At 38.7% G+C, this 19413-nt stretch overlaps 2 protein-coding genes across 2 annotated transcripts; both read left to right on the plus strand.

The window, feature by feature from the left end:
- Positions 1-5233: 5233 nt before the first annotated feature.
- On the plus strand, positions 5234-8217 carry LOC109198606 (perforin-1-like; the record flags this gene model as incomplete). Its single annotated transcript, XM_025905129.1, has 7 exons — positions 5234-5491; positions 5569-5648; positions 5841-5886; positions 7183-7319; positions 7398-7535; positions 7994-8113; positions 8205-8217. Coding segments are annotated over 7 exons (792 nt in total), but the record flags the coding sequence as incomplete, so codon positions are not given.
- A 6562-nt stretch (positions 8218-14779) lies between these two features.
- LOC102080452 (perforin-1) lies at positions 14780-18992 on the plus strand. Its single transcript, XM_019354013.1, has 5 exons — positions 14780-14868; positions 14977-15115; positions 15211-15291; positions 18310-18806; positions 18905-18992. Exons 4-5 carry the CDS (start codon positions 18418-18420, stop codon positions 18990-18992), a joined length of 477 nt encoding a protein of 158 aa, XP_019209558.1. The 5' UTR covers positions 14780-14868; positions 14977-15115; positions 15211-15291; positions 18310-18417.
- Positions 18993-19413: the final 421 nt, after the last annotated feature.

A 19413-nucleotide genomic window follows, 5' to 3' on the forward strand; every position in this document is an offset into this window, starting at 1 on the left:
ATACATGGGTATTTCACACATGTTGTGATTGGGATACATGGACCAATTCTCAGGAAACCTCATGACAAAGCAATTCTACTGTAGACTGAATGGATTTATTCAATGTGCTTCCTAGTGGAAGAATAACAAATACATAAAAGCAAATATTTCAGCTGGTTTCATACTCATACTGGCCTTGTGTATCAGCACTATTGCAATAATTCTGAAAGATAAAGAAAAAGGCTTATTGAACATTGAACTATCCTCAGCTTGATAACACTGACTGTGCGACAAGTTGTATCTTTTAATCCCATTACTTAAATTTCTGCAAGTCCTTACGCAAGTTGAACCGACCATTAGAAACCACTTGTTATGTGGTATAATGTTCTTGTTATGAGTCTTGATGCATGCTCAGTCATCCAGGTAAGTAAATCTCCAAAAGTTGATTCTGTTCATCTGGACGTAGCGTTTTGTGGGAGAAACGTTTCGTCACTCATCCAAGTGACTTCTTCAGTCTCAGCTGACTGCAGGTTTCCCAATCTTATAAACAGCACATTGCATAATGACTTTAATGGGCTGGTTTCAGTCATCAGAAAGATATATGACCTGCAGATGGAACATACTAAATTTATATGTTGCATTGTTATTGTATAACACATAATATACAGTAGCAAAATTATTAGATAGTCACATAATTTTGTAGCTATCATGATATGGAAAGTTAAAAAGAGAGAAAGATGCCAGAAGGTCAACACAGCAGTGGTGTTTAACCTGTTCAACTGTTACATTTCCTGTGTGTCATTTGAATGTCAGGAGTTTAGCTGATCTATTGCTTCAGGTGAATTTTAAATGACTCTTTTTCTCATAGGAGGGAGGCGTTCCAGCTCTTTGACAATAGAGTTCTTGTTTTTTCTTTACTGTCAGTTTGCAGAGGCAGATAATTCTTGTTATCTAGGGACCACGACCTTCCCAGTCCCCAAACCCTGACAGGCCATCACCCTCCTCCCCTCCCTTTCTCCCCCCTCCCCACACCTGAAATTCACTGAGGAGATGATGGAGCGGGTCAATGCTGGGCTCAGATCTACCCCCGGCCCAATCCCTTTTTGTCCCCCATAAATCCCCCACCAGAGCAGCCAAAGGTTCGCCATCGAGCCCCGCCCTCAACAGGGCAATCGAAGTTACATTGCCCAGCCTCGCCCCCTTAGTTCCTCCTTATCACCTTCATGCTCTGTCTCCGCAGTCTGATGTGTGATGTGTGGAGGGTCCGGGCTGCGAGATTATGGCAGTGGTGACTTTTCCCAGGAGAAGCTGGGACCCTGTTTACTAGAAGGTTTTAAAATTTCTGTACTTTCAGTGACAGAAGGAGACATGTGGCCTGGTCAAAACACAGAGAGCTGCACTCTAAAAGATCTTTAAATATAGTAAACATACCTTGTGTGCCACAGACTGCTCCCAAACACAGGGGGCAAATAATACCTCTAAAACACTTAAGTTGGCTTTATTAAACGTTAGATCTTTAGCTGGGAAAACATTTTTAATTAATGATTTAATCACTGAGCACAGCCTTGATTTTATGTTTTAACTGAAACTTGGTTGGACCAAAGTAATAGTGGAGCTGTTCTCATCGAGTCGACCCCTCCTAACTACGTTTTATCAGTGAGGCCAGGGTGAGCAGGAGAGGAGGAGGGGTTGCTGTCTTATTTAATGAATCATTTCAATGTAAGCAGCTATCTCCTGGTAGTTTTCAGTCTTTTGAATATGTGGCTTTACAGCTGAAGGCCCCATCCAAAGTTGTGTTTCTTAATGTTTACAGGCCTCCCAAATACTGCACAGACTTTTTTAATGACCTCAGTGAACTGCTGTCTGTGATCTGTGTTGATTTCGACTGTGTAATTATTGTTGGGGATTTTAACATCCATGTGGACAACCCTCAGGACAAAGGGACTAAAGACCTGAGTAACACTCTGGGCAACTTTGGGCTGACTCAGCATGTAACAGAGGCCACACATAATAGAGGACACACTCTTGACCTACTGATCTCCAAGGACCTGAGCATTTCAAACGTTACTGTGTCTGATGTGGGCCTGTCTGATCATTACTGTGTTTTCTTTGAAAGTAAAATTTCAGCCCACACAAATATATCAACAGCAGTGATCACAAAATGGTGTATACCTGAAACAGTAGTGAGATCTTTAACCAGGTCTTCCCATTAACACCTGACCTGTCCAGAGGTTCAGTCAATGAGCTCGTCAATAGCTTCAATGCTAAAATGTTAAATGTAATGGACACTATTGCTCCCATTAAGGTGAAGGTTATCTCTGGAAGGAAAAGTCTCCATGGAGAAACTCCACACTGGTGAAAAGTGAAAAAAGAGAGTGTAGGAAAGCTGAGCGCAGATGGAGAAAAACAAACCTCCAGGTTCATTATGACATCTACAAAGAGAAACTTCACAATTATAATTTACAACTGAGGAGTGCAAGAGGTCCTACTTCTCTGACATCATCACCAAAAACAGTCATAATGCTCGGGTCTTATTTTCTACAGTTGACAGGCTAACAAACCCTCCTGTGTAGTGGCAGCTGTACTTCACTCAACCATGGCCTGCAATGACTTTGCCAAATTCTTCACAGAAAAAATCCAAAAGATTAGACAAGCAATTGGTACATCAACAGCAGATTCAGAATATGTACTGTGTCCACTGAAAAACTGTTTAAACACCATGAAACAGTTTCACCCTATTAACAGCAAAGACCTGGAGGACATCTTAGGTCAACTGAACTCCTCCTCTTGCTGTTTAGATGTCCTGCCAACAAGTTTTTTCAAAAAGGTCTCAAAGACTTTGGAGTCAGACCTGTTACAGATCGTCAACTTTTCTTTAATGTCAGGTGTGTTTCCAGAATCACTAAAAACTGCTGTAATTAAACCTATACTGAAAAAGACAATCTTGACAAGACACAAATGAACAACTACAGGCCGATCTCAAATCTCCCATTTTTAAGTAAGATCATTGAAAAAGCAGTTTCTCAACAGCTCAATTACTTCTTAAAACAGAATAACTGCTATGATGCCTTCCAGTCAGGTTTTAGACAGAACCACAGCACTGAAACCACTCTGACCAAAGTGTTTAATGACATATGTCTGAATACAGACAGTGGAAAAATGTCAGTCTTAGTTTTGCTGGATCTCAGTGCAGCATTTGATACAGTTGACCACAACATATTACTCAAACGACTGGAGAACTGGGCAGGTCTTTCAGGGACTGTACTAAACTGGTTCAAAACATACTTAGAAAACAGGAAATACTTTGTATCAATAGGTAACTTCACATCTGAGCAGACAAGTATCACATGTGGAGTTCCCAAGGTTCCATCTTGGGACCCTTCTGTTTAACATTTACATGCTCCCACTGGCACAGATTATAAAGAACAACAAAATAAACTATCATAGCTACGCAGATGACACACAAATATATATCACAATGTCACCAGGAGACCGAGGCCCTGTACAGGCTCTTGGTAAATGCATTGAGGAAATTAATGACTGGTTGTGCCACAATTTTCTCCAGCTAAACAAAAAAAAACTGAAGTAATAGTCTTTGGAGCCAAAGAAAAACGATTACAGGTCACCAGAGAACTTCAATCTATACACCTAAAAACCACCAACCAGGTGAGAAATTTGGGTGTAGTGATGGATGCAGACCTAAACTTAGAAAAACACATTAAGACAATAACAAATCAGCTTACTATCACCTCAAGAATATATCAAGGATAAAAGATCTGATGTCTCAACAGGACCTGGAAAAACTAGTCCATGCATTCATCTTTAGTAGGCTTGATTATTGTAACAGCATCTTTACAGGTCTACCTAAAAAATCAGTCGACAACTACAGCTCATTCAGAACTCTGCTGCTCGAGTCCTCACTAAGACCAAAAAAGTGGACCACATCAGTCCAGCTCTGAGGTCTTTACACTGGCTGCCTGTCCGTCAGAGGATAGACTTTAAAGTTCTGATGCTGGTCTATAAAGCTCTGAATGTTTAGGACCAAAATACATCAGTGACCTCCTGACCCAGTATGAACCTTCCAGATCCCCAGGTCATCTGGATCCGGTCTTTTATCAGTTCCCAGAGTCAGAACCAGACATGGAGAAGCTGCATTCAGCTTTTATGCTCCATATATCTGGAACAAACTCCCAGAAAGCCTCAGATCAGCTGAAACACTCAGTTTATTTAAATCCAGGTTGAAGAATCACCTTGTTGTTGAATTGTGCTATATAAATAAACTTGCCTTGCTTTGCCTTGCCTTTTAACGTTATAAAGCATGATTTTCAGAACTCCAATATCACAAATATTTTGTATTCATTACATTTACAATTTCTCAGCATCCATGCTTTATCTAAAACAAAACAAAAAAACAAACCAAAAAAACCCCAAAACTACTGAGTGTAGGTCACATGACCTTGGATACAGTATAAAAGTGCTGTTGCCTTAACAGTGATCCCATCCTCAGATGATACCGTCATCATCTCCATCTCTTGACACATTCACTGCTGAGGTCTGAACAGGTAATCTAATGGGCTTTAAAAAAAAAAATTAACACATCTTTTAGACCAAATCAATGAAGAGTTTAAATGAATGTTGTATCATTTATAGTGAACTTGTGAAACCTCCCACTGATTTTTTTGCCACATCAGACTGAATGAATTAATTGAATGCATTTATTTAAATTACAGATTTTGTGTGAAATATAAAAATATAGCTGGCAGAAACACATTAAACATTGGTGCAAACCAACCAATCCCAAACAGCTGAGATTGTATCACTGTGATTTGTTAGCACAGGTAAAGAAATATCACAGACATTGCTTTTTGAGCTGTTGATCTGATAAAACAAGCACCTCAAAGACAGATGGACCCTTTCAACATGGAATGCATTAGTCTGAGTATTTTTATGTTTGTGATTTTTCCCAAAAAGAAAAAAGAAAAAACAAGTAGCATATTAATTGATAAGGACAGTAATTATTAGAAGCCACCCTAAATATTATGATACCATGGTGTTATATTGACAAAACAATCTGCATATTCTGGTCATATCTACTTAAGAGAGATGATCATTCAAATGCATAAAAAAATCAAACAAAAACCCCCAAAAATAAAATATTTTTTGCAGTTTTTCTTTGACACACTACATTAAGCTTAAATTAAACTGACTGCTTTCCTTTTCTCTCTCTTTGACTCCAGCCATGCTCTCCTTTTGAACTCCCACCACTCTCTACCTGAGCCTTCTCCTCCTCTTTCTGTTGTGCCACTCCCCTGTTCTCTCCTGTCAGACTGGGACCCGGAGCCAGTGTATGTCTGCCCCCTTTGTGCCTGGCTACAACCTGGCAGGGGAGGGCTTTGATGTTCTTACACTTAAGCGAAAAGGAGCTTATGTGATTGATGTGAAGACCTACCTCAATTCGAGTGACACCTGTAAACTCTGCCTCAATCCTCATCAAGGCTACAAACTGCAGAAAGTAACTAAACTAATAAATAAACATCAACAAATTAGTTTGACGTACCATTAACATGCTAACACTGGTGATATTTTCAGCTACCAGTCTCTGCTTTGGACTGGCGTGCGTTCAGCCGCTGCAGTTTTCATCTCGAGGACAGTGAACACACCTCTATCAGGTATTCTAGGACTTAAAAACTCAATGTGCCCTGACATGTTTCATATATGCTTCACTTATAGGCATCATAACACTCACACCTCCTACATGAATTCATTTATCAAACCGAATGGTGTTGAATATTTAATAATTGAAAATGCATTTATTTCCTACTGGAATATTTTGGGGATTAAACAAAATAATTTCTCTACAGCTCACTGGTCGCAGCATACACCAACCAGAACAGCATCGACTGGAAGGTAGGAAACATTAATGTTGAGTGAAACATGCAAATCATATTATTATTACTGCAAACTGTTGATGTAGTCCTGTAATCATTCCTAGCTCCATGTTTAAAAGAGGGTCCCATGACTGACATTATAAGGACAATATATAAAAGAACAAAATGAAGCAAAATAACCAGGCAACTACAGTAGAGCCCTACAAACATCATATATACGTGCTTCCCTTTATTGAGGAAGATCAACCCCATGCTTGCTTTAATACACAGTTCAAAGTAAGAAAGAATCACCTGCAATAACATGCACACACCCTGCACTGTAATGTAATGTAAATATAAAACATGGACATAATTTCCTTGTTAAAAAAATGAAGGCAATACATTGAACCTACATTCTATCTGAAGGAACAGTAGATGGTGATAGCAGTTGTTGAAGTGGTAATTTAGAAGTCTATGGGAAAATGGGTTTCTATTTCTCTTCACCTCTGTAAATACTTTTCTGTTGAGTTTATCTGCTCAGTCACTCATTTTTTGTCACATTTAATATAATAATAAAAAGAAAGTAAGTCTACTTTGTAACTCTTGGCCATACTGTACCTTAAAATAGAGGATTATCCATGGAATGAAACTACACACTCACTGGCCAACAACTTGCAATCACAAATCAGTCGCAGAATGTCTGGTTTACAGTCAGGCACACGGTTCCTCATTACATTTGTCTATTTTGCAACTAAATGCTCAACTCTAAGGTTTCTGATTCAAAAGGAGTCCTCAGAAACCAGGATGTGACATCACAATAGCTATGTCAATCTTTTATACTCTCTATGGTAGCAAGCTTTGTAGCTGCTCTCAATTAAAGGTACCTTTAAGGCCCACTGCAAATAGGTTGAACAACAGGTGAGTGATCATGTTAATTCAATGTGACCCTATAATTCACTTACTGACAATCACAGTTCAAGTAAAAACATAACAAGACTAAATTAATCCAAACTGGTGAAAAGGAGACCATGAGCTGCTCCAATAACCCAACAAATTAGTGGTGATATTGCTATAAAATCTGGTCTAAAGCCCAGAATAGTCATGTGGTGCAGCTAGATTTGTGAGACATGTCAGGAATAAATCATGCAAAGCAAAGAAAGATAAAGTGAGTTAGCATGATAATTGCAAAGGCAGTGTAATAAGTTAATATTTAGCAGGTATCAGATTAGATTATCATGCTAAAATGTACTTTTAGCACTTAATGTAAAAGTACAGCTGTCAGCGATTGGAATGCTTTATGTTTCGTGGAAGCAGCTCATGCTTTTATTTTTGTTAGGTTGGACTGGATTTAAGGAAGTTCAGCAACTTGGAGATTGGAGGAACCAAATCTAAGGCATACACCTTTGCTACAGCCCAAAGCAGAGAGGACCGCTACACCTTCAGCACACATAAAGTCACCTGTAAACATTACAGGTAGACTTTGAACACTCCTGCAACACAACAGTTTTTTGATGTTTGATGTTTAATTATAATGTATTTTTTTGTGTTTAGTTACCGTGTGTCCAACAGCCCTCCTCTCAGTGCTGAGTTCAGTAGAGATTTGGCCAGACTGCCAGCTACCTGCAGCTATGCAACCAGAGCCCAGTACAGACGCCTCATAGACACATACGGACACACTATATTCACCAGGTAATAACATTAATATACACATCACTTTTATTTATTTTTTAATATTCAGAAGTGTATGAATTTTTTTTCAAATATTAATGTTCTTCAGGTTGATCTTGGAGCGCAGTTCAGGCGAGTCACGTCTACATGTACCTGCTTGTCCAGTCTGAATCATAATGAATTATAGACACCCACAGTACCTCTGCCTTGTACAGCTCTGGTCTCCACAGTCATTATTCAGAAGTGGTGGGAGGCAGAGGCTGGACTGGGGAGTTTTCACTCACCAGAAATGACTCCCTGGGCTACCAGAATTGGCTAAAAACCCTCAAGGATCAGCCTGATGTAGTTTGCTACTCCCTAAGACCACTGCATGACCTGGTGCAACAGTCAGCACAAAAAGCAGGACTGAAGGCTGCCATAGAGCAGTACTTAAAAGATAACGCCATCAGTAGATCAAACAATACACAATCTTCCTGTAGCAGCAGGGGTCCCGACCTGGATTCCAAGTGTTGTCCTAAAGAGACTCAGAGGGGAACAGTGACGATAACCATGATCCAAGCCTTTGGTCTGAAAGGAGATTTTTGGGGCAAGACTGAGGGGTGAGTAGTGAACAAGATAAGCTTCAAAGGAAAGACCAATCATAGACATGTATACAGTAATTTTTTCTCCATTTCTTTTACCATTTCACAGATATGTGAAGATCTATATGACTACCCTAGGTACCAGACCAATGTGATCCGATCTAACTCCCCCTCCTGGATCACCTATTACCGTCTGGAAAATGTCAGTACAAAACACTTTTACCTAATTTTGTATCCCCAACAAAAAGTAAAAGCATGGACATTTGAAAAAAAAAACAAAGATGAAACAATTTAGAATAATTTCCTTATTTGAAAAAAAAAACAAAACCCTGTTATATCTGTATATTAAAGACATGACTTTAATGACACTCCAACAAATATTAAATTATTATATGAAACACACCTGAAATGCTGTTTTTTTCCTTTTTAATTATTGTTGAAACAATAAATGGACACAACACGCATCATTATACTGTATGCTACTTTAACTTTGGCTCACTTTTTTTTTTTTTTTTTTTTAAAGGTGAAAACAAGCAGTCCTCTGAGGATTGAAGTCTGGGACAAAGATGCGTGGTTTGATGATTGGCTAGGATCATGTGTGAACTACCTGACTCAAGGTACAAACACAATCAGATGCTCCCTTCAGAGAGGCGGCACTGTTTTTGTCAACTACACTCTGACGTGTGACTGTCACCTGACTGGACCCACCTGTAACAAATACCAACCATCTCCACAGTGAGAAATGCATTCTGGGTGGGGCACACTATGGAAATGCTGTAGCTTATCCTTAATCGAGTATCAGATCAGGTGATAACATTCTTTAAATTTATTGCAACAGGTAATAAAGGGGACATATCATACACTTAAGAGTTACAGCCCCAAACTGTTATACAGTTTGGGGCAGATAGTCATCGTGTTTAATCCTCATTTGACTTTGGTGGTGGGTACACATTCAAATCACTTTGCATTCATTAAAAACACTGATTATTTTCTGAATTATGTGTAAAAACGGTCAAGTCCTCTCCATAAGTATGATTACAAATAGATTTTTGTATGTCATTGTTGCAAAGTCCTTTATAACATGTAATGTTTTTCTTCAGTTCTTTGTTATTTGTAACACTTAAGAGTATAAAACATTTGATTCGGTATTGTTTGCATGGGTATAATGTATAATAATGCTCATCATAACGAAATAAACAAGTTCTGATTAATTGGCACTTGTGTTTTGTTTTGTTTTGTTTAATCTCAGGGTTGGTTCTACAAATCTGAAGAGACCAAGGCCAGAATAAATAAAGTGTTGTGAAGTTAGAATACATTTAAATTGTATAAATAGTCCAAGCACTGTTGAAAAGGGGTTCCTTTTTTTTACTGTTTTAATGAAACCATGATTTAAAACATGAACACTGCTGAAAAAGACTGAAACTGGGAAGTGGGAAAAAAACTCATCCAAAAAGTTGACTGAGGTCATTTGGCATCCATTCATCCATTCTCTTCTGCTTATCCTCATCAGGGTCACAGGGGATGGAGCGTATCTGAGGTGCCATAGGGGAAGACGTGGGGCACAGGTCGCCAGTCTGTTTATTATTTAATTAAATCAAGTGAGCAGAAGACTCCCTTTCTCATTGCTGTCAATACAATTGGCATGAAGAGTCGCCCCTCCTCACTACAGAAAGAATGTAGGTTAAAGGCAGTGGCTTCCCCATTGACACTCATTTCCATTGTTTATACTCACTTTATTAGGTACACTTTGCTAGTAATAGCCTGGATCCCAGAACTACCTTAATCATTCATGGCATAGATTTACCCATAAGAACCCACGCCCCTTTACACATTGAGGAAAGTTTCTGTTGAAGTTTCAAAATTGACTCTCCCAGTTGGGTCTTGGCTCTTATTGGTTAAACAGGGTGCTGGAAATGTTCCTCAGAGGTTTTTGGTCCATATTGACATGACAGCATCACAAAGTTGCTGCAGATTTGTCAGCTGCACATCAATGATGTGAATCTCCTGTTCCACCACATCCCATCAGGCTCTAGTGGAGATCTGGTGACTGTGGAGACCATTTGAGTAAAGCTAAATCATTATCATGTGCAAGAAACCAGCTTGAGATGAATTGAATTTTGTGAGACAACACATTATCCTGGAGGCAGCCTTCATAAGATGGGTACACTGGAATAAAATACAGATAGACATGGTCGGCAACGACACTCAGGTATTCAGTAATACTCATTTGGCACTTAGAGGGTTAGCTGGCAGGAGTTGGACTGGTGTGCTCATCGCAAGTTCAGCATGTTGTTTGCTCAGAGATGCTTTTCTGCATATCCTGGTTTTAATGAGTGGTTATGCAAGTTATTGTCACCTTCCTATCAGCTCAAAGCAGTCTCATCGTCAGAATCAGCAGATTCAGAATACTTTTAATCTCTGAGGAAATTATGTGGTTACAATTGCTCCAAGACAATAAGAACAGTAAGAGACTGAATTAAATTAAATAATACAATATATTACAAAGTTTACAAAATTGAGAAATAGCTCTACTATATACAAATAGCTCAATTATAAATATCCTGAATATTACAGAGATGAAATATATATGATTGATTTAATTCTGTAAAAAGTGTAAAAAACAACAACAACAACAACAAAAGGCATTTTCACTGAGAAAACTGGATATTTTCTCTTTTTCAGACCACTCTCTGTAACCCCTAGAGATATTTTATGGGAACAATTTCTAAATTACACCATCTGGCATCAACATGCCATATTCAAAGTTACTTAAACTTCAGCAGGATGATCATGTCTAAGTACCTAAATGCACTCCGTTGTTACCGTTAGACTGGCTTATTATACAGTTGCATTATTGAGCAGCTGAAAAGGGGAAAATACTTTAATAACATGCATGCTTAATGATTCTCTGTGTTTACCTCGACAGGCAAGGTTCACTACTTCAAACACAACACTACTCTCTTGAGAGTCTCTTCATGAGACTTTGTTTGTGTGTCATGTTTTTACAGTTTGAAAATGAATAGCCCGACTACTTAAAGGTTTGGATATTAATTGAAATTGCATGCCTAGGTAGTGATGGAACATGTTTTATAGTGAATAACATAACTTGGTGTATGTCCACACTAAGAGTTTACAAATAAAATACAAATATGCAAAAGGAAGTTGATTTATAGGTAATGTATTCATTTCACTGTTGAAAACAAGTAGTAAAAGATTTCAGGTATGTTTACACACAAAGCTGATTCAGGTAATGCCAAACACGTGAGTGACACTAGGAGCAATTAAAGTCCAAGGGCACCTGTGGGTGTATGAAAAACAACTGAAGAAAGGAGTGAAACAGGGACAACAATCAGAGCCGCAATAACAAACGTGACACATTTACCCAGAATGAAGACAGACTTTATATCTAGTGGCTGCAGAACCAACAGTACAACACTGATAACACCTCTGTTACCTAAACATTTAGTAATAAATTTGGCATCCATTCATCCATTCTCTTCTTCTTATCCTCATAAGGGTCATCAGGGCTGGGGGAAGGAGTATCCGAGGTGCCATAGGGGGAGATGTGGGCACAGGTCGCCAGTGTGTTTTTTTTTTTTATTATATTGTTAATTGCGTTAGTTATTTAATTATTTTTTTGAATAAATAGATTTGGCAATGAAGATAAAAATATACATGGCCCAAATCACTTTTGATATTTGAACCAAATGTGCATGTGTGGCATCTCTGTTGTTGGAATTTTGCTGTTTGGGGGCTGACAGCCTTCTTTCTCTTACACGTATACAGTTAAATGTATAGTTAAGAGGGCACATAATCCCAAACAGCTTGTCAGCATTGACAAGGAAGTTATTCCGAGGACACTTCCTTAATCCTGGGTCCAAAAATCCATTGTTGGTTTATTTAACGATCCTTATCTTTGTTGATTTGTAGCACGTGTATCCATCTTATTCTTTAAAAGCTGAGCTTCTCAGTCTGTTTTGAACAAGTCTTGTTGGCTCATTGTCCTGCTTTTGTCTGAATTGTGTCACTGACAGAAGAACAGCAACTTCAACAGCATTTGGAAAAGGTAGAAACATTTTTTAATGGTATACAAAGTTATTGTTAACTTTATTTTAATAAGACAGACAGAGATACCTTTTACATGTTATGTATGTGTGCTTGCATTTCAATTTGGTGATTTTTTTCTTATCTTCTTTTAAGCCAAGATCATTTACATGTGAGTCAAGTCAACATGTAAAATGCTGACTTGAGTCAACTAACAATACTTTAATGACTCCAGCTTCTCACACAAGATACAGTATATGAACTGAAACCATGTTCAGTCATGATCATCAAGTTTTTAACTTTCCACCATATTACAAAAGAAAAACTGCACATAAAATTGTGTGTGTGCACAACATTTTAATGACAAAGGAAAATTACATTTTTGAGCAGTGAGTCAATAAATGATTAAAACAAATTTCAGAAATCTCTGCCATGGAAACACTGCCAAAGAGGTATCCAGATTTTTTTTTTGTTTTAAAGCAAACTATCTAATGCATGTTTTAAATACAGGTAAGGAATCCCAGAGAGTTGATTCTGTTCATCCAGTGGGAGAAACATTTTCTCACACATCCAACTGACTTTTTCAATCTCAGCTGACTGCAGGTTTACCCGAGCTTATAATATTATGCAAATCGTTAATTCACACACTGTTGTGTCCTGTACTGTTTATAAGGTCGGGGAAACCTGCAGTCAGCTGAGGCTGCATGTTTGCAAACATTTGAGTTGTTTACTTTACTGAGAATCACCTGCTGTTGAAATGATGATCACTTATGTCTTTATCTCTCTCTCTCTCTCCAAAATATCAGTCTTTTTCACTGCAGCTATGCTGTCTTATTCAACCCCACCTCCTCTCTACCTGAGCCTCCTTCTCTTTCTGTCCTGCAACTCCCCTGTTCTTTCCTGTCAGACTGGAAACTACAGCCAGTGCAAGGCTGCTCCTTTTGTACCAGGTCACAACCTGGTGGGGAGGGATTTGATGTGGTCACTCTGCGACGAAAGGGAGCCTATATGATTGATGTGAATACCTACTTCACCCAAGTGAAACATGTACTCTCTGCTCCAACCCGCTTCAAGGCAACGTGCTGCAAAAAGTAACTAAAGATGCAACAACAAAGAGCCATTTGAACAGTAGCACACACTTTATGTGTACATGTTCATGATCTGTCTTCATTTTCAGCTGCCAGTCTCTGCAGTGGACTGGCGTGCATTCAGCCGATGCAGTGCCGATTTACAGCAGCATCCACTCCACTGTTAGGTATAGTCTCATTATTATGTTATATTATTATGATTGCTTCACAGTTAGAGTCTTACTGAGAGAAGGTTAAATGGTGTGTGACTGTTGACTCGCTATCTAAACATCTCCATCTGATTAGTTCAGTCTCTGGCAGTGACAAAATTAAAGGATTTTTATTGTTAGACACCTTTTCTGGTGTATAAATTATCTTCATTCTCTTCATCATACTATTTGGAGCTGAAAATCTAATTACAATAACAGGTCCTCATCTGTAAATACTAACTGTTTAAAATAATGGAAATCATCTTTGAAATTTAACTGTGAGTCTTTACTGTGAATTATATTTACAGCTCTCTGGTTGACACCTACACCTCCCAGGACAGTACTGACTGGAAGGTAGGGCACATTTCACAACAGTTATTTACATAAAATTTACATATTTTAGTAAATAATGATAAACGTGTCAATATAAGCAGATACTTTGGTTGGATATTGTTTGTTTATTTGTTTGTTTACTACTGCTATCTTTTTGAATAGAACATTTCTATATTAAACACTGCAGTAATATAAAAATAAATAAATAAATAAAACAATCCTCATTTGATTCACAGGTTGTGACAAACAAAACATATTTTGCAACTAACACAGTTCACAAAATGGGACTGAAATAATACTCACACACAAAAAGAAAAATCCGCAAATACAAGTCGTTAACACCAAACAGCAACTACTACAACTACTTACTATCTCCAGCTCAGCGCAAAACAAACTAAATCTAACAATAAACCAAGCTGCACTTGTTCAAATCTTGGTGGAGTATTCGCAGTATTTCATAAGACTGCCACCAAAGGCCACGACATCTGGTAAACCTGTGGCAGCTCAATTAATATGTAGCTTTCAACATAAAATTCTCAAGCAATGTCATATTAGACCCAAGTACGAAACTACACAAATAATATTATGGCTTCATTAACTGGTTATAGCTAACCAGCCAGCTAGGTAATGTTAGTGTCTCATTATGTAGCTTAATTTCAGATAATATTGCTAAAAGGTTATATTAAAGGTCATTCCATCTCAAATCATATTTTTTCATATTCTGCTTGATTATCTCCAATTTAGATAAAAAAGTATATGGTCTTAAGTCTTATTAGGATTATTAGGAAGTTTTAACTTCATATATTAAATACTTTTTCAGATATATATTTTTGAAAATTGTACATTGTCCCACCACCAACATGTTTTTTGCACTTTGAAACTGAGACCAGGTTTGAACAGAAATCAAGATCTGTAATTTGGGACAGACAGATCAAATAATGTCTCATTATTGGCTCTTGGCTAATTTATTTATTCTTTTTCTCATCTTTCATAACAGACTGGCCTAGATTTAGGGATGTTTGTGGGGAAAGCAATCCGCTGTGTATAACTTTGCATCAAAAAGGGCCGCAGAGGACCGCCACACCTTCAGCACACACAGGGTCACCTGCAACCATTACAGGTAGGCTGTGAATAACTCAGAATAGTCATATAAATTCGGGTTATCTTGCAATCTTTGTTTGAAAAGCTTCTGTTGAGATCATTTACTAATCTGTCTCTTTGTGTCCAGTTACCGAGTATCAAACAGTCCGTCTCTCAGCTCTGAGTTCAGTAAGGATTTAGCCAAGCTACCACATTTCTACAACAGCTCCACCAGAGCTCAGTACAGTGAGCTTATACACACCTACGGCACACACTACATCCGCCAGGTTAAAGCACATGCTGTGAATTTGCTTTATTCCTTATTATTATTATATTTCTTCAAAAAAATGATTTATAACAACAACTTTGCTCCACATTACAGGTTCACCTTGGTGGTCGACTGAGGCGAGTCACAGCTGCACGAACCTGTCTGTCCTCACTGAATGGACTCTCCTCAAATGAGGTACTTTAAAACACTTATTAATAAAAGCACAGCATTATTGAGGCACTTCAAATAATTTTATCTCAACAATAGCGACTGAAAGTGTAAGAATAAGACTAATTGTTCTGGGCTTGGCTGCCCCACTCGCTCGCTGATGCGAGGGCGAGACCCATGGGAAGGGAGGGCTAGGGTGGTAACCTGGGAACTGAGGACATCCTAAAGAACCAGTCAGGGTTGGGATCCCTGCCACAGTTGAAAGGCCTGCACGAAAGGGGGCCGCCCAAGTTTCTCCGCTGGCTAGATTCCGTGCAGAGGGGGCGAGCCCGTGCAGCGCCTCTAGGCTGTGTGTGTGTATGTGAAACCGCGAGAGGTCGCGTCTCGAGATCGAGTAGTTAAATTCGCCACAGTTGACAGCCTGTATGAGAGTGGGCCAAGCTCTTTCGCCGGTTAGATTCCGAGCTGAGTTCGTTGGCCCGCTGTAGTGCCTCTAGACTGTCTGGGTTAATTTTGGGGTTGGTAAATTAGGCTTAAAGTTGAAATTTGCGTCTAAAACCGTGTGTTTGGGTTTTTCAGAGCGAGACATGCACTCTGTATAGTGTGTTGAGTGCGAGCATAAAGCTCATGTGCCTGCGTCAGACTACATATTTCTACACATACAGGGCAGTACCTCTGTCATGAAAGACCAAAAGAAAACCTTTTAAAGTTGTGCCATACTGAACAATAATGCCAATGATTTTTTTATTGTTGTTTTTACATTGTTTTACGTAAACCTCTATAGTCCAGTATTATCTTAGTTATTAGAAACTTCAGTTTTTCTTTAGTCCAGACTCTGCTTACTGATCTTGTAATTAAGTATTCAATCAATAAAGATATGATTAATATCTTAGTGACATAATTTGTAGCCTACATATTTCGTCACCATAATTTTCTGTCCATCCATCCTTCCGTTCTCTTCCACTTATCCTTATAAGAGTCGCAGCTATCATAGGGTAAGAGACGGGGTTCACCCTGGACAGGTTGCCAGCCTAACACAGGGCTAATTTTCAGAAGTTAACCCACTTTTTGAGACATAATATTACATAATGCTGCCAAAACTTAGATTAATGCTCAACAGGTTGACTTTACACAAGACAGTAGAAAACAGAGAAGTAAGTACAACAGTCTTTAGAGTTAAAATTGACATACATGTGGCACACATCTTGATGAACTGGATTTTTTTAAAAAATCTGAGTCTGGATGTAAACACCTATTTTCTCTAATCTTTCAAAACTGGTTTGACAGTCCTTCATACACTCTGTCATCTTCATTTATAATGTCATCATCTTGTGTCTCCACAAGACTGCTTGTGTTGTTTGTTAAGAGAAGAGCATATGCATGATTTAATTTGGTTTTAATACAACAGCTTTGACATGTTTATGAAACTGACGTGATCAGAAAGCCTCGCAAAATCTTCACAAAATGTGTCTGTGTGTGTAAATACAAAATGCAGTTTTTAAATGATGATTTTATTGATTAAGGGAGCAAAGTTATCCAAACCTATCTAGTCCTGTGTGGGAATTATGATTGTCCCTCTTGTTAAATCATGCGTTACTGTGATAAACCACACTTTTTGAAAAGTTGAGTTCAGGTTAACTAAACCACTCAGACATGATTACTGGCAAACCTGTTGAATCAAGAAATCACTTAAATAGAACCTGTCTGACAAAGTGAAGCAAGCTAAAAGCATCTCAAAAAGCCAGACATCATGTCACAATCTAAATAAGTACTTGAGAAACAAAGTCACTGCCATCTAACAGTCAGGAAAGAGTTACAAAGCCATTTCTAAGGCTTTGGGACTTCAGTGAACCACAGTGAGAGCAATCATACATCAACTGAAAACCTGGAACAGTGGCGAGGCTTCCCAGGAGTGACCGGCCGAGCAAAATGACTCCAAGAGCACATCCACAATTCATCCAGGAGATCACAAAAGACCCCAGACCAACATTAAAGAACTGTAGGCTTCATATGTCTCAGTTAAGGTCTGTGTTCATGATTCAACAATAAGAAAGAGACTGGGCAAAAATGACATCCATGGGAAAGTTCAAGGAGAAAACCACGTCTGAACAAACAGAACATAAAGGCTCACGTTTGCCAAAAAACATCTTCATGATCCCCAAGACTTTGGGAAAAATACTCTGTGACTAATGAGATAAAAGCTGAACTTGTTGGAAGGCTGGAGTCCTGTTACATCTGATATAAAACTAACACGGCATTTCATGAAAAGAACATCACACCAGCAGTAAAACATTGTGGTGGTATTGTGATAGTCTGGGACTGTGTTGCTGCCTTAGGACCTGGAAGACTTGCTGTGATAGTTGGAACCATGAATTCTGCTGTCTACCAAAACATGCTGAAGGAGACAGTCTGGTCATCTTTTCGTGACCTCAAGCTGAAGCAGACTTGAGGGTTCTGCAGCAGGACAATGATCCAAAACACTCCAGCAAGTCCACCTCTGAATGGCTTAAAACAAAAACAAACTGAAGACTGGAGTGGCCCAGTCAAAGGCCTGACCTGAATCTGATTGAAATGCTGTGCGATGACCTTAAAAAATTTCAAAAACCCTGAATGGCTGGGTTTGTGGCTGAATTACAACAATTCTGAGTGGGCCAAAATTAATTCACAGCGTTGTAAAAGACTCATTGGCAGTTATTGCAAACCCTTGATTGCAGTTGTTGCTGCTAAGGGTGGCCCGACCAGTCATTGGGTTTAGGGGAAAATCACTTTCTCATACAGGTTCCTGCAAGTTTTTTCCCCTTAATAATAAACAGCTTCATTTAGAAAATGCATTTTGTGTTTATTTTGTTATCTCTATCTAATATTTAAATTTCTTTCATTATCTGAAATATTTAAGTGTGACAAACATGCAAAAAAAAAAAAAAGGAAATCAGGAAGGGGGGCAAAAAAAGTTTCACACCACTGTATATATTTATAGTACAGCTACTATGCAGAGAAAATGCCCTTGATACACACTGACATTTAGTTTCCCTTCCTGTCCTGCAGGTCTACTCCTGTTTATCGCTGGGTTTCTCTGTCGGCTTGGGAAAATTCAAATTATCCAGTAACAGACAGTCTTGCAACAAGGTCCTACAAAACCAGGGTCTCTCGTTTATGTACAGCACTGGTCTCCACCAACACTACACAGAGGTGGTAGGAGGCAATGGTTGGTTGGGAGAGTTTGCACTCACCCAGAATGACTCCCTCGGCTTTCTAACTTGGCTGAGCACCCTGAAGGATCACCCAGATGTTGTTTCCTACTCCCTTCGGCCAATCTATAGCCTGATGACAAATGGCACGCAAAAGGCAGGGATGAAAGTTGCCATAGAGGAGTACTTGGAAGATAACGCTGTGAGAACGTCGCCCAATGAGCCAAACTGTGGGTGGCACATTCCTAATCTGGCTTCCAACTGCTGTCCTCTGCAAGCCTGGAGGGGGACGCTAAGGGTTACCATTGTGCGAGCCTGGAATTTGAAAGGAGATCCAGTTGGAAAAACTGAGGGGTGAATAGACTCTTGTCTATTAAGATCTGTCTGGTGTGGTATATCAAGCAGACTTAATAATTCTTATGTTGCTCTTCTTTCTTTTCTTCTGATCACAGCTATGCTAAAATGTGGTTTGGTTCCTTCTATCGGAGGACTCGTTGGATTCGGTCAAACAATCCCGGTGGAATGCGAATTATGATTTAGGCAAGGTCAGTAAACCCTCATTATAAATCATGATAAATGGTTTGGCCCCACAGTCAGCAGAGTTGATTTACTTTTCAAACCTGAAGCCTATCAACAGTTTACTATGCTTTTTTTGTTTTGTTCTTGTTTGTTTTTTGGCACAATATACCACACAAAGCCATAGTTTAGCTAATACCTAAAAAATGCAAAAGCATTACCTTACATCAATCCAAATAATCAGACTCTTCTACTAAACTTCTGTTTTTAAGTTGTAGTGGTTTGGAGCTTTAGAACCATTGTAATGACAAATACCATGTATGTTACTTGACTTGGAAGAAGTAATGTTAGCTAGGTAGTGGTTTAGCAAACATATACATATACATATATGCACATTCATATTCACAGAGCCATTCTTTAAATTGATTCCAATAATGAATCTCCC

This window comes from Oreochromis niloticus, unplaced genomic scaffold, assembly GCF_001858045.2.
Source record: "Oreochromis niloticus isolate F11D_XX unplaced genomic scaffold, O_niloticus_UMD_NMBU tig00008805_pilon, whole genome shotgun sequence".
Classification (NCBI taxonomy): Eukaryota; Metazoa; Chordata; class Actinopteri; order Cichliformes; family Cichlidae; genus Oreochromis; species Oreochromis niloticus.

Excerpts from the sequence above, each read along its gene's own strand:
- LOC102080452 (XM_019354013.1), top strand. The coding sequence starts at position 18,418 with ATGTACAGCACTGGTCTCCACCAACACTACACAGAGGTGGTAGGAGGC. Across the intron at positions 18,807-18,904 it reads CCAGTTGGAAAAACTGAGGG|CTATGCTAAAATGTGGTTTG; the intron begins GTGAATAGACTC and ends TTCTGATCACAG.